The sequence below is a fragment of the Ambystoma mexicanum genome, chromosome 4p, assembly GCF_040938575.1.
Source record: "Ambystoma mexicanum isolate Mex_15411 chromosome 4p, UKY_AmexF1_1, whole genome shotgun sequence".
In the NCBI taxonomy this organism is placed as follows: Eukaryota; Metazoa; Chordata; class Amphibia; order Caudata; family Ambystomatidae; genus Ambystoma; species Ambystoma mexicanum.
Window position 1 is genome coordinate 1,263,302,007 of NC_090927.1, and position 15,366 is coordinate 1,263,317,372.

The 15,366-nt window shown below is 47.1% G+C and overlaps 1 protein-coding gene across 3 annotated transcripts in view; it reads left to right on the forward strand.

Moving 5' to 3' along the window:
- WDR27 (WD repeat domain 27) overlaps nucleotides 1-15,366 on the forward strand; it is a 2,413,256-nt gene that overhangs the window by 1,031,457 nt on the left and 1,366,433 nt on the right. For all 3 annotated transcript variants that reach the window (XM_069606956.1, XM_069606954.1, XM_069606955.1), the window contains exon 12: nucleotides 12,241-12,368. In XM_069606956.1, the coding sequence (XP_069463057.1) occupies nucleotides 12,241-12,368 (128 nt within the window). The remainder of the gene's footprint in view (nucleotides 1-12,240; nucleotides 12,369-15,366) is intronic.

Below are 15,366 nucleotides of genomic sequence, written 5' to 3' on the forward strand. Positions count from 1 at the left end.
GAAGTAGATGAATACAAGAAGACCTGGCATAAAATTGTACCAGGCAATTTCAAGTGCATGAAGATAGGAATTCCTGGCAGAACAGTATACCAGGTAAGACAAGTGCAAGGGTAAAGATGCAAGAATCCCTGGCAGGAGAGTACACTGGGCAATTTGCAAGTGTGTGAAACCAAGAAGTCCTAAAAGGATATTAGGACTGTGAAGGCCAGAGAAACAGGAGCAAGACACGAAGTGAATGGAACTTTAGAACTGTGCATGAGTAACCGTGCCACTGTGGGCCCAACGAAAGTAATTGTCACATAAAGACTTGTTTATGATAAAGAGGAACCCAGGAGAAGGGAGTCACCCTCTGGAACAAGGATTCTTCTTCCCTGAAGAACTTTTTGAATTTGAACTACTATTTTCTGTACAAACACTTTTTTTCAAAAGGCATCAAAGTCTAAAGACATTTCCCCTTTCATCTTTTTATTTGATTTATAGTGGGAGGGTCAGAGTAGAACCATTGGACAGCAGAACAGCTTGCTTTTGACATCCTGACACATAATGATCCTTAGCTTTGGTTCCAACAGGGAAAGTACTCCTAGAACAGGGTCAGAGAGGCCTTTTCCCAATCCCTTTTATTTTAATAAACGTTTATAACTAAGTTAAAGGCGCTAGAAAGCCCAGTCAAAATGGCAGCAGGACTGTGAGCTCCTGAGCAGCCCCATCTCTGGAAAAAATCCTGCCGAAATCCGATCTGCCACAGCCACCATGACTGCCTGATGAAGCATCTGAGCAGGTAGAGGCACCCACAGAAACTTTGAGAGCTCTGTGTGCCCTAACATCAACAAACGAGCAGCAGGCCCTATCTGCGTGCAGTGGCCGCAGGACCGCGCTCTACTGGCAGACACAAAGAGCGGGGGCTGCGCGGCGGAATATGAAGACAGAGGAAACCGACCTGTGCCTCCCCTGGAGCAGGTGCAAGGGTGGAGGAGGAATCGGTGCCCAGTATGGGAGCACCGTGGGACACGCAAGCCCTACCCAGTCCTGGATGCAGAGCGGTTGATCTCGAGGGGTGCACAGCAATAACGAGGGAATCAGATTGCCACCCCACAAATCGGAAGCGCCCTGCGGCGGGGACGCTGCGAGGAGCGTACCGCAAGACAGTGATCTGGAGGATTTGCAGGCCCGATGTGTGGGGAGCGGGCCGCAGCTGAGCACAGACTTCCAAAGAGCCGCATTCGCAGGGTCACAAACGGGCCACCTCAAGGTACTTAATCGGGCGCAATCAGAGGGGAGAACTCTTCACCCCGTCACAATCTGCCTCTCGTACACATATTCACCAGTGCCCCCAATCACAGCAAGATCCAGGGCACTCCTACCCGAGTCACTCCCTTTCACGGCGGGCGGGGGAGTGTGATTTGATTTAGGCATTTATATGGCGCATACGCAGAGGAGACCAGGCATTGACTGCATCTAGCCGCTGATGTAAATACTGGTTCAGTGGATAACTGCATGACACTGTCTCATATGTCTGTCGGGTCATTTACGACAATGTATATGAAAAGATGTGTTTTTTAACTGTTTACTGAAAACGGTCAATCCGCTGGAGTTCCAGTGGAAGAGAGTTCCGGGCCCGGGGGCCAAACGAGGAAAACTGCCTGTCACCCCAAGGGGTGGTTCTTGACAGTGGTGCTTGCAGAAGGTATTGGTCCTTATAGCGAAGGTGTCGTTGAGGACAGTACACCTGGACCTTTGCTGTCAGGTAGGCTGGTGCCAGACCAAGAATTAATTTGAAGATCAAACTTAGTACTTTAAACAGAATTCTCTACGGGACTGGGCTCGGTGCTCGGACTGGGCTGGAACGATACAACGGGGCAGCCCCTCTCGCCTTGTAAAACCCAGAGAAGGGCAGAATAAAGACACGCTACAGGTGCAGACACAAAGGAGAGAGTGAACTGTGCACACCAAGAACAGCTCATAAAAGGCACAGAAAAGACACTACAGATAGGGGGAGAAAGCCAAGGTCAATTTAGAGACACCATGTGGAAATTTCAGAAAACAGGTAAACAACAGTCAAAATTGCACTTTGAGAATCCTGTGTCAACCAAAGATCTAACCCCCGGCGAAGATTCCCTGAGCGGTGCCGCCCAGCCCTCCATAGTGGACCCAGGGGGAGCACTCGGTGACATCAAGAAGATGCTGGGGCAAGTGCAGGCAAGCATATAGTTGCTAGATGGGAAACTGGACACTCTGACATGCAAGGTAGGCCACATGCAGGTGCACCTGGACAAACACAGCGAACGCCTGGACGAAGCTGAGGACACAGTGTCCGCTGTCGAGGATGAATCCTGCACCACTACGAGAGACTTGACCTTGATTAAGAGAGCTATTAAGGAACTGACCGACAAACAGGAGGATCTTGAATCTAGGTCTCCCAGGAACAACCTGAGAATCATTGGGGTGCCTGAAGCAGTGGACCAACGCAGTATGGAAACGATGGTGGAGTACCTGCTGAGAGAAACCCTTGGATACAAAGACTTCTCTGATGTTTTCATTATGCAAAGAGCACACTGCATCCCCAATGGGAAACGCCTGGCGCCTGGAGTCACAGCCAGACCTATAATAGCCTGGCTATTGATTTATCGACATAGGGACCGGGCACTCAGGAAAGCTAGAGAAAAGGGATCCCTGACATATCAAAATGCATTGATCCACCTCTTCCCTGACTTCTCGGACAAAGTGCAGTCATCCAGGAGGACTTTCAAAGATGTTAAGAAAAGACTCAGAGAAAAGCACCTCAGATACGCTATGCTATTCCCTGCCAAACTCAGAGAGGAGCATAATGGTTGGGCACTATTCTTTCACACATCGGAAGAAGCTAACACGTTTCTGGAACAATGGACATTTGGATGCCCACCCCCCCCCCATAGCGCAAAACAACACGGGACAAATGTTGCAGTTAGGAAATGAAGATTACCCAGCTTTTGGCAATCAGAGCTATATATATGCTAAGTGGGGCAGCCTGGGTGACTGGGCCCTGGTGTACCCTCATGCGTGTGCATATGTTTGTTACGGGGGAGATGGGAGGGGGGTAACTGGCAGGTAGGGGTTGCTGGTGGGGGTGTGGGGGAGAAGGTTGGGAGGGAAGTTGAAAGAATGCAGTGGTTTCTGGAGTCGCCTGATTTACTTGGTCAACAGGACGGATCTCTGTTGCAGTTCACACAATGGGATAACGCCGGCTCTACCAGAAAACTGTCACTTCTAGATGGCGAACACACTTAAGTGCAGGACCTGGAATGTCCGAGGTCTGAACTGTCCATCTAAATGCCACAAGGTTATACTATACATGCAACGTCACCATGTAGACATGGCGTTCCTTCGGGAAACACGCCTGACTCCTGGGAAAGAGACTCAATTTGGGCAGGAATGGGGTTGCCGTTGTTATTTCTCTTCATATTCTGCCTATTTCAGAAGGGTGTTCATACTGCTGCAGAACACAGTGGGGTTCCGACTGATCTCCCAAGTTGGGGATCGGGAGGGGCGAGCCATAGTGCGTTGGACAATACATGGGCGAATGTACACCCTGATCAATTTCTATGGGTCTAATCAGGACTCAGTAGAAACCCTGGGGTGGATAACGAGACAACTAGAGACAAGTCCCCCGAGGGAAATTATCTGGGTGGAAGATTTCAACGCAGTGATGAACGCCGATCTGGACAGGACGGGCGGGACCCACAGACCAGTGTCCAAAGTGATGAATAAACTGCAAGACATGAGCTGGTCACGGGAGGTGACTGACATTTGGAGAACAAGGCACTCAGGGGGAAGTGGGTTCACATTTCATTCTACAGTCCATGGCTCAGCCTCACGACTAGATTACTTCCTGGTCTCTCACACAATTGTTGACGTGTAGTCGATGTCACTATCCTAGCGCGCACACTGTCAGATCACACTTCAGTAACTATAGTCTTCACACTTCCCGACAGAATGGAGGGAAGACCTCCCTGGTCGTTTAAGAGTGATGCATTATCAGATGGGAAATTTCGAGATGGGTTGTCCAAGACCATTGATCATTTCTTCAAACGAAATGCGGGGTTGGTGGGGTCAAACGTGTCTCTGTGGGAATGTTTTAAATACATTGTCAGGGTGGAATGCATCTCAAAGGAGGCAGGGATACTAAAGCAAATCTGATGACAACTAGCGGACAGCAAGGGTCAGATAAAGCAATTACAGGCAGAGGAACCAGGGGTGGGCGCAGGGGCCAAGCACGCTGAGATCAAGAAGCAACTGCAACTATTCGATGAGCTGGCTCAGAGGGAGGTGAGGTTTCTTAGGGGAAGAGTGGCAGTTCGACAGTATGGGGAAGGGCAGCACCCTGGTAGAGCACTGGCAAGAACTGCAAAATTAGAGACACAGAAGGGCCAGGTGTTATCTATCAAGAACGCACAGGGGAAACTGAAATTCAGGGACGCAGACTTTGTTCAGGATTTCTGTGCTTTTTGCAGCCGGTTGTGCTCCTCTCGGGTTCAAGTAACGCAACTCGAGCTGAGTGACTACCTAGACCAGGTCGCGCTGTACTGGTGCACAGCGGAGGAAAGAGAAAAGCTGGGCCGCCCCATGTCCCTAGAGGAGGTGCTGTCACAGATTAAGTCACTGCTGTCAGGGAAAGTACTGGGCCCAGATGGCTATACAGCCGCATTTTATAAATGTTTTGCCATTAAAATTGGCCCCACATCTGCTAGAAGTGTATCGACAAAGTCTGAGGGACGGCCAACTACCAGAGTCGCTGAGAGAAGCAGTAAGTAGTAATGGTACTCCAGAAGCCGGATAAAGCAGCAGTTGACTGCTCCTCCTACCGCCCTATATCCCTTATAAACATGGACAATAAGGTTCTGGCCAAAATAATAGCATCCAGACTGCCCCCGCTGATGCATAGATGCGTTAAGGCTGACCGTCCGGATTCATACCGGGTCGCTCCATCTCTTACGGATTGCGTAGGATGTTTTGGCTGTTGTCGGCTGCACAACAAGACAAGTTGATAGTGGCGGCGCTTCTAGACGCCACAAAAGCGTTCGACTCAATAGCATGCCCTTTTCTGTTCATGGTGCTCTGCAGATTGGGGATGGGGGAGGAATTTATTGCCTTGGTCCAGCTGCTTTACACCTCGCCCAGCGACAAGGTCCGGGTGAAAGGCCAATTTGCTATACCCTTGGAGAGATGCACATGACAATTTTGCTCTCTCTCACCACATTGGCGATTGAACCCCAGGCGGAGGGGATTAGAGAACGATACATCCATAGAGGGATACAGTTGTGCATGTATAAGGTAGTTATCTCTATACACGGACGACATGGTGCTCTATGTTAAAAACCCAAACCACAATTTGGGCCCTCTTATGGCAGAATTGCTGACATGTGGGGATTTCTCCAGGGTTGAAAATCAATGCCACAAAATTGGTACTATTCCTGCTCATAGCAGGCACTAAATGCTTTGATGATGAATGCGGATTCCATGGCACTCGGTACCTGGGAATAGAGGTTGCGCGATCCGTGGAGGAACTATACAAACGGAACTATGGAAGGGTGCTGGAGCAAACTAGGTCATCGTAGAACAGGTGGATGGATTTACCACTCGTTCAGTATGGGAGGATATCACTGGTTAAAATGGTGTTCCTCCCGTGCTTTCTATATGTGTTTCTTAATGTGCCGCTGTCACCCCCCAGGGAGTACTTCAGAGAGCTGCGCTCGGAGATCCTGCGGTTTATATTGGCGGGGAAGCAAGCGCGTGTATCCTGGGAGAAACTAGTGGCCCCATTAGATAGGCAGGGTCTAGCATTACCTGACCTTGAAACATACTACAAAGCTGCACAGGCAGGGTTCCTACTATATTGGTTTGAGGTTCCAGCTGACCGAAGACATGTAGAGGTGGAGAGGGCCCTGGCAGCCCCATTACTCCTAAGGGCAACCATATTGACATCTCCCAACAGGTCACCGAGGGCACCAAACATGGTAGAACTGACTTGCAAATTATGGGCTCATCTCGAACATAAAACAAAGGGGGAATTCATCTACTCTCGGAGTCTCCTGGTTATAAACATACCGGGAGTACCAGTGACAAGGGGTATGTGGGACTCATGAAACGTCTGACAATTCTTGATGACAGAGGAGCTAAAAAATAAGGGAGTACTTACGTCTATGGATCTATTTTTGTACTTTTGATTGAGGGATTCCCTGAAGCAACTTTTTCGCACTTTCCCTAAGGAACCCGACATATCCCCTATACTAGACCACATGCTCACAAGGGACGAAAGTAACAAGATGGTATCCACTCTTTATAACAAGTGCATGGACATCAGGGTATGACGAGATGACTCGTCCCAGTAAAAATTGGAACAGTCATTAGGGCGCACAATAACAGATGAGGTATGTGCCTATTGCTATGGGGAAACGAGGAGGGGAGCTCTTAATGCCAGATTCAAACTGATACATTTCAATACCTGCATCAGTTTTATTGTACCCCAGCAACAGTACATACATTTTTCCCAGACACTTCTGAAAATTGCTCTTAATGCGCCACTTCACCCACGGACTTCTTACACATGGCATGCGAGTGCCCTAGGATACAGCAGCTCTGTCCAAGAGTAATCGAGACACTGACCGAACTTGCAGGGGAAGGGGTAGAAATAACACCAATGATCGTACTACTGGGTACACCAAACACATCCCAAAACAAACAAGAAAGCTGGTGTGGCTACTTTTACTTTTAACCAAAAGACGAGTGGCAATGGTGTGGGGCAACACACAAACCCCAAGCATGGAGCAATGGAGGGCAGATATCCTGTACTGTAACGAAATGGAGACAGAGGGCCTCATTACACGGAAGGCGGTAAACCATGGTGCTACTAGCACCATGGTTGCCGCCGGTACCATATCGTTACCACCATGGTGAAAAGGGGAATTACCACCCCATTCCAAGGTTGGCGGGGCGGTAATTCCCCCTTTCTCCATGGCCCTTCCCCATTCCCATTTTTGCACCATAGGGCATAATGGGAATGGGGAAGGCAGTAATTACGGTACTGCAAATTGCGGTACCGTAATTAGCACCATGGTCCCTTTGCAGGTCCCAACTTTATCGGCTGGTCTACACCAGGCGTTAAGGTCGAATCCCGCAAAGGGACCTCGTAGTAAGGCGGTAAGGGTTAACCGTTACCGCCTTCCGTGTAATGAGGCCCAGAGTATGGACGATTAACTCATCCACTAGCCAAACCTAAGGACATCTGGGGGCCGTACAAACAGGCCCGCAACAACGAAGAGGATGCTTGAGGTCAACCCAGAACAGAAACTCCTATTGTGGGGACGAATAGTTGTGGACCTATGGGGTGAGAAGAAATCAGGGCCCAGCTGGAAGGAGCATCCACCAGTGCATGTGCTCTGCACTAGTCTAAAATATGGCTTTGTGAGCCAAGATGGGTGTGGGATCTCAGTTGACATCATGTAATAATAAGCAAGTGGGTGAAGGGGGACAAAGGAGAGCGGCTTTTCGAGCTACTGCATTGCATTTTGGTACCGGGCTGTTTTGTTTTTGTACCGTCATTGTATTAGATGACGCCATGTTATTACTTTAAAATGATAATAAAGAGTTTAAAAAAAAAGTTTATAACCAAAAAACAATGACTAACTTGTGTCCGAGTTTCATTCCTGACTCCTCACATAACGGCAAACACACAGAGCCCGCCATGTTATATATTTTCGCATGATGAGCATGTGCACCTTTTGTTTTCGGTAGGTTTAAGAACACCTAGTGTGAAGCATATGATCAGCATTATTGTGTCTTATGCCTGTAGGAATGTTAGGTGCTATAAGCAAGAGCTTTGCCATTTTGAGAAGGCCTCAGTTGGAGGCAATGGGCTGCTACTATAGTGTATTAGGTATGAGGGTTCGGAGTAAGGAGATAGACACAGTGTTTATTTTTGCCAATACGCTTTTATTTAAATGATAAAAGGGGTTGGAAAATGCATCACTAGCCCTATCTCTATGAGGGGTTTTCATGCCTCAACAAAACTAGCTAATGAGACGGTAGTCAGGATGTCAAATGAAAGCTCACCGTCCTGTGTCCAAAAACCTATTTTGACCCTCACACTCTATGTTCTGTATAACTATTATCAGGGAATGTACTTGGCTGCTTTCCTGCAGCCTTCTTGCACTTGATTATACCAAGTTTCAATTTAGAAGCCCAGCAACTCACTGTAATGCAAATAAAGGTCCCAAAACAAAGTTAAAAGTAAGTTCCCTTTACTTATTGGAGTACCACCTATTTGGGAAGTGATTTTCTTATTTGTCAAGTGTATTTTATATGCCAGGGGAGACGATCCACATCCCTGGTCTTTCCTCAGATTTGTGGAGAATACCTTTTGTTAATCCTTCGCATCCCAGCCTTGGTGTACTCTCCTGCCAAGGACTGGGTACCTCTTGCTTTACTAACTATGCTTTACCCAGTCGCTGGGACTAGGAAGAGTAGGTTAGACTTTTAACTGTTTTTAATACGTATAGGCAGTTTCCTTCATTGCCTATATTTGTTTATCTTTGTCTCATAGGGAGCGGGCTTACACATTTATTTTGTCCAATAATTGTCTCACCCACGTTTTGTCCCGTGGTGTTATGTAGTGCGGGTTGTGAAACCAGTACTTTTAGAAGCTCTGTTCCCCTCCCCACACTGTACCTTTCACTTCAGTGGTACAGCCCAGTGTTTTTCTTATCTGTTTGCCATCTTCCACTGTCAGCCAGGGATGCCGCTCACCCTCTGTAGTCCGATGCTGCAGACCCCAGCTGGCATAGACTTGCTTTTTTTGGAGCGTCCCTTCTCTGCTCCAGTGGAGTTGCTGGTCACAGTGGGGGTTAATAGGGAATGTTTGCTGCTTTCTGCGCAGAATACTCTTTTGCTGCTGGCGGACGCTGTCTGTGTTTATAGAGCCCCACTTTTCTTCTTGGTGAGCTGACAGGTTTTTGTTGTCTGCTGTGTTATTTGCTGTGGAACAACGCCAGGGACCATTGGCTCCTACCAATGTTTCTCTGTGATGTTGTTGGGTTGCTTCCGTCTGTCTTGGATAGTTACAGCGGCTGGTTTCTCTTTTGCTGTCGGATCCTGCACACGTGTTAAAAGCAATGTGGCAAACCCCTCTTTGTATTAACGGGGAGGTGCAGGCTATAACTTGAAATGGCTAAGCAGTTCCTTTGCAGCCGCAGTCTACCTACGCTGCAATTGTGTCCTAGAAAGACGACACTACTGCTCGAAGCCCTGGTTTCCACTCGTTCTTGGGCTTCTGCAATGGTCTTCCGCCAGTCTCCCCCCTTGTAAAGCAGATCGTTCTACTCATTGCTCTTTTGTTCTGTTGCACGTTTCTCCACCTCGTCATCTTCCATGTTTACTATTTAATGCATCCTTTCTGACACAACACGTCCTTGTCCACTCTGACCACTGCTGCTGCCACTACTCCTTCCTTTCTGCCAGTTACTTCCATGCTCTTACAACTCCTGTAGTCTCTGCTACTACTCCTCCCACCCTTACTCCTGCTGCTACCACTACCACAACACCTGTGTCCTTTGCTTTTGGCAAATTTAGAGCAACTAGACTGTTGAAGTAGTTCTGTGCCTCCTTCTGTGGCCTCCTCGTCGGAGTACTATCTTCTCCTAGTACTGGTGCTGTGTTTAATTGCAAAGTTAAAGGGGTGATACCTTCAGGTTCATCACATAGACCATAGTTGTTAGCTGAGAGCGCTTGACTGAATTTCATCTTGTCCTGCAAACAGGCTGAGAGCTCAAGGGCAGGTGGGTAAAGGTTTGAGTTCCCATCTTCTTATTGGAAGGGATGCATTTCTCAAGGGACGAATGCTCGGTCACAGACAGCAAACGCTGCCTCAACAGATAGGGAAAGAACACATAATATTTGTGAAGGCCGCAGTGTGGGGGTAGGGCCAGTTCTCAGGCAGCCACAATGTGAAATGGGCTAAATAATACAGACACATTAGCAGAAGTTATAGTCCAGGAGTAATGTTCAGCAATGGACTGATCACGTTTTTTCTAGAAGGCCATTCATTGCAAGGAGGGTACTAAAAGATTGTGTACCAGGATTGGCAACATGTAACGCGATAGGGAGTTACATAGTGAGCAGTTGCAGATGGTAGGAATGGGAAATGAATAGAAGGGTTGAGTACCATGTTGGTTCCTTGCTCATTGGTCCATCTCGGTGGGACCTGCGGCCAAATTGTCTGAGGTGGCATTGTCCAATTAAAATGAAGCCCTCTATCGAACTGTTTTCCCAAGATGTGATCGGTGTCTTTTTTGGGCTGACCAAGGGGTCCGTGCTTATGGTGAGAGGGTGATGTTCTTTTGTGATGAAATGGTAAATGCGAGTCATTTTGGAACAATGTATAGGGTTGTTTAGGAGACTGGCGAGGACCAGTCAATAATAATGTTAGGATGATGTTTTTGCTACATTTCTTCTGTGATATACTAATGTTCTGTTTGCGACTATAAAATGTTCAGCCCGCAAGGGGTGTGATGTAGTTGGCTTTCTTCAGTTCATCTTCCCGGCCATCTTCACGATGTACATGATGCACAAATACATTTTGTGTTTTTTCTTGCATGTGGTGCACTCCTTTTTGAATTTATGTGGACTCACAAGAAGTGATGTCACCAATTCAAGTTGACCACTGGAAAGTGAAGTTCTAGCCAGAAAGTGAAGCCGAAAACCAAATGGGTTGTCACACGCTCTCGTACCTAATCGTCTAGTCCATCAGTGGTTGATCTCTCCGATATTGTCGATATTGTCCCTGGTGTGGCGAGATGAGGCGATTTCTCAGAGGAGTCTCTTGTGTCCTTCGGCTGGAGATTTGGCTGATCCAAGATCCAATGGATGTGTTTCGGTTACTGGATGCTAGAGTGTGATTCGGAACCTTGTGCTTCTTTGCTGGATGATGTACTTTTTTGTTTCTCGCCTAGATACTTTGGGGGTCCTAGTTGACTCCTGCAGAAATTATTTATAAGACATTGGGGCTCCCTTAAGTTCTTGCCAGCTGCTTTTTTCCACTGCCAACCCGGTGGTCTAAAGGCCTTTTGTTGGCCTTCTTCGTTTGTATCGTCCTTTGTCAAAATGGAATCATTTTTGGCATTTGAAAGTGGTTTAAGCGGCTACCGCACATAAACCCTTTGAACCCACGGATTCGGCTGATATTAAATGGGTGACTTGGAAAGCTGCATTTTAGGTGGTGGTTACCTCCGCTTCACCGTGTGTCACAGAGAGGAGGTCATTCTAAGAACACATCAAACCTTTCTGCCCAAGATTATCTCATCATCACATATCAACCAAGAGGTTGTCCTTCCCACCTTTTATCCTTTTTCCCAGTCTGAGAGTCAAAAAACCCTTCATTGTTTAGATATTAGAAAAACTATAAAATGTTATCTTGATTGCTCTAAATCTTTCAGAATATCTGACCGTATTTTTGCTACATTTGGCATCCAAACCCCAGGTTCCCAAGTTCCTTATGATACAATCGCAAGATGAATTGTGACTTGTATCCTGGAGGCTTATAGGCTTTAAAACAAGCAATCTCCTAAGGGCCTTCATATGCATGCCGTTTGAGTCAAGGCTATAGCGGTGGCCTAATAAAGGAACGTTCCCTGGGACGTCATGAGTATGGTGGCTACTTGGCACTTTCCTTTAGCTGTCTGTAAGCATTACTGTATGGACTCGGCTTCCAGGTCAGATGTTAAGTTTGGACAGGTGGTCTTGCAGAACCTTTTTGGTTAGGTTAATCGAACCTTCTCTTGGTGATGTTGACGCTACTTACTCTCCCATAAGTATGGAAGAAAGGGGACGGGACATTGGAGTGAGAAAAAGGTACTCACTGTATTGACTACTGTATCCTAAATCTAAGTCCCCTGTCCTCCAAACGCCCCGGCTGCTGTCCGCCTAAAAAGAGTTGTTAGCATAGTAAACCCAACAACTAACAGGTGTTGCCGGTGGGTCGGGTCAGCGGGTCTAGCCACTTCTACTCCTTACACACATCCAAAACATTTGAAGAGGAAATGTATTTTGCTGTGCAAAAAGGCTCCGGTCCAGTCACATAGGACAGTCTCCCATAAGTATGGAGGGAAGGGCACTATGGACTAGGAGTACAGAAGTCACAACAGTGAGTAGCTTTTTCTGAGTAAGAGTCCTAATTATTTCAACTGGGTAACATTTCCATGATTTGTATTGCAGGTTTTCTGTTTGCTGACTTCCTTGTTTGGAAACCAGATCTCTCTTTTGGAGATAAACCCAACAGCATTTATGAGAACACAGCAGATAAGCATTCCGAGAGCCCACATTGATTTTTCTGTCATTGCCAGGTACTGTTAACATTATTCACTCAAATAATTTCACTCAAATAATTTCACTGACGATAATGCTTTGGATTGAATTATTGTATTTCTTGATGCTTCTAAATTCAAAAAGAATAAAACAAGATAAAAAAAATACATATTCCAGGAACCAAATTGTAAACTTAATTTGTAGTGTGTCAGTTAAGCCCCCCCTCTATCCTTGTGCTTTCTTTTGACTGATTGTGGTGCTACCTGCAAATATCAATGGAAAAGCTTATTCTCTGAAATCTTTTGTTTCCCATGCCAGATTAAACAAAAGGAACAATGCCACCAGAGCATTCTCCTATTGTTAGGGTGATAGGTCTCTGTAATATTATGAGGCATCATATAATGCTGTTAAATCCTCAAACTGTGAATTGTGCCTCAAGTGCTTTATTTATCTGATGCAGGATTTTGTTAAGCAAAGCATGATGATTCCAGGGTTCAGATACTTCATAGTTAGAAAATATAATACTGGCAACTAAATACAACATAGGGTCCTTGGGCATACAAACATATGAATGGCTTTGCAATGAATAGTGACTGGTTATCAGAAATCTGGGTATCCTGTTTGACCCATATGGCACACAAAATAAAGGGAGCCCTTTTCACGCCTTGTCACTCTCCTCAGAATTCTGCCAATTTCCGTCCCCCATGTACCTCTATGTCTAGGTTGTCTGGAAAGCTAGCACCATGGGACTATTATATGTTCTTCCTCCTATCCAGAAATACCACATACCTTTTATGATTATCAGTCCTTTCTGCTTAAACACCAATAATATCGGATGCCAGCGGGGCAATTTATTTCCACTCACAGGACACCTGGTGGGCAATCTATTTCCATGACCTATTTTGATCACATACATTAAAACTGACTGCCACCAGCACAAATGAGCAGCAAATATACAACCACCCTATGTCACATAGCTAACAGATCATGACATTCTCTCTTTCTACCATGAGGACACCTGTGGGGCGTGCATTATACCAGGGACTCTGACTAGTCACTGAAAGACTCTCTATTTTACCTTAATACCCTCATCTTATAAACTATCCATTGGGGCACAGGATGACACCTGGTAACAGTCTCCATGCTCCAGTTTGCACCATTATGCTTCTGACCAAAGATACTTCCCAACCAAATACCAGCAGTCAACAAAACAAGCCTTCCTAGAATAAAGGTATCAAAACCCTAACTGGGTGCCTCATCCATGCCTAAACACATGGACTAGGCCACTTGCACTGTTAATACTGTTACTGAACTGAATATGTATATGTAATATAAGCTGTTGTAGTACTAATTTAGGTAGGAACTCACAAACAGCTCACCTTGGCAATCGATGACTCCAACTGGGAGAATCAAAGCAGCTGTGAAGATTTCCCAGTGACAGCCCTGGCCACTCAGCCCAGGGTAATGTGACCCAGGAGAGCGGGCAGGACTCCCAGGGAAACCCTCAATGGGAAGAAAACCCTGGACGAAATCCCAGCTCGTGCAGATCAGGCTACTGGTGGAAGGTTGGACGTCTCTGACAGGAACCCCCGGGAATCGCACAAGACACCTTGTCTGCAGGAATGAGAAGGGAAGGAATAGGGAGCAGGTTAGAGGAGAGCCCAAAGAAGGGAAAGGAAAGGAGAGAACAATGGAAATCCTCTCACCCGAAAAGGACTGAGGGAAGGGGGCGAGAGTTCGGATCTGGAACCTGGCTGAGTAGGAAAGCTTCGGGAGAGTCTGGAAGGATAACAGGAGATGAGGACCAGGTAAAAATACTCAGGGCAATCCTAGAGGAAGGGAACTTACTCAGATGGGGAACTGGCTGGAACGGGAGACAAATAAGATTGATCTGCGAAGCTGACTGAGAACGAAACCAGCGAAAGCTGAGGGAAGGATCTGAAGAGAGAAAGTAACACAGGGTAAGTAGGAACCGCAAACAGAGGGAAATGAGAGCATGGAGAGAGAGGATTCAGAAGTGAACTCACAGAGCGTCAAAGGCAGAAGCGACGCGAAGCACTGGCCGCTTCGTTTCCGGATAAAGGATCACGTGATCGGTTGTCCGCACGTCAAGGGAACGTGCAACTACTAGACCGCTGCCAGCCGGTCGGAGAGAATCACCAGCTTCCATCTTGGGAATGTTAGGAAACAAAGCGCCGCACAAGCGGGTCCGTGCCCATAAAGACCACTTGCGGCGATGTGTAACAGTATGCCCCCTCCTCCGGGTGAGGCGCCCCCGGTTTACCCGGATGAAGCAGAAAAAAACGCAGCACAAGACGGGGTGCATGAACCACAGAAGCTGGCTCCCAAGTTCTTTCAGCATGAGAATAACCCTTCCAGTCAATCAGTAACTGCAATCGACCACGATGGAATCGTGAGTCACAGATAGCAGCTACCTCAAATTCAGGAACACTGTCAGTGAGAATTGGAGGCGGTAGCGAATCTCCATTGCGATGAAAACGATCCCGTACCACTGGCTTAATCTGAGACAGGTGAAAAACCGGGTGAATCCGAGACCAGGAAGCAGGTAAGGCAAGTCGGACAGCGGCAGTCCCAATCTTGGAGAGGACTAGAAAGGGACCAAAGTACCTGGGAGATAGCTTGGACGGGACCAAATGACGAGGAAGAAATCTGGAAGCCAACCAGACCGAATCCCCGATGGTCCGTTCCTTAAGGTCTCGACGACGAAGATCAGCGTACTTCTTCGCTCGATCCTGAGCTTTCTTTAACGACTGCTTAGCCAATCTCTGTCCCTCATGGATATCTGCAATCAGAGAGTCCACACCCGGACAGCCAGAATCGGAGGGAGACACATTTGGAGCAAAGGAAGGGTGATAACCATAGGTACAAAAGAAGGGAGTGGACTGGAGAGCAGAATGCAAAGCATTGTTGTACGCAAACTCTGCAAATGGGAGCAGTTCCACCCAATTGTCTTGAGCCGCAGAAATAAAGCACCGTAAGTATCCCTCGAGAGTTTGGTTCAATCGCTCAGTTTGA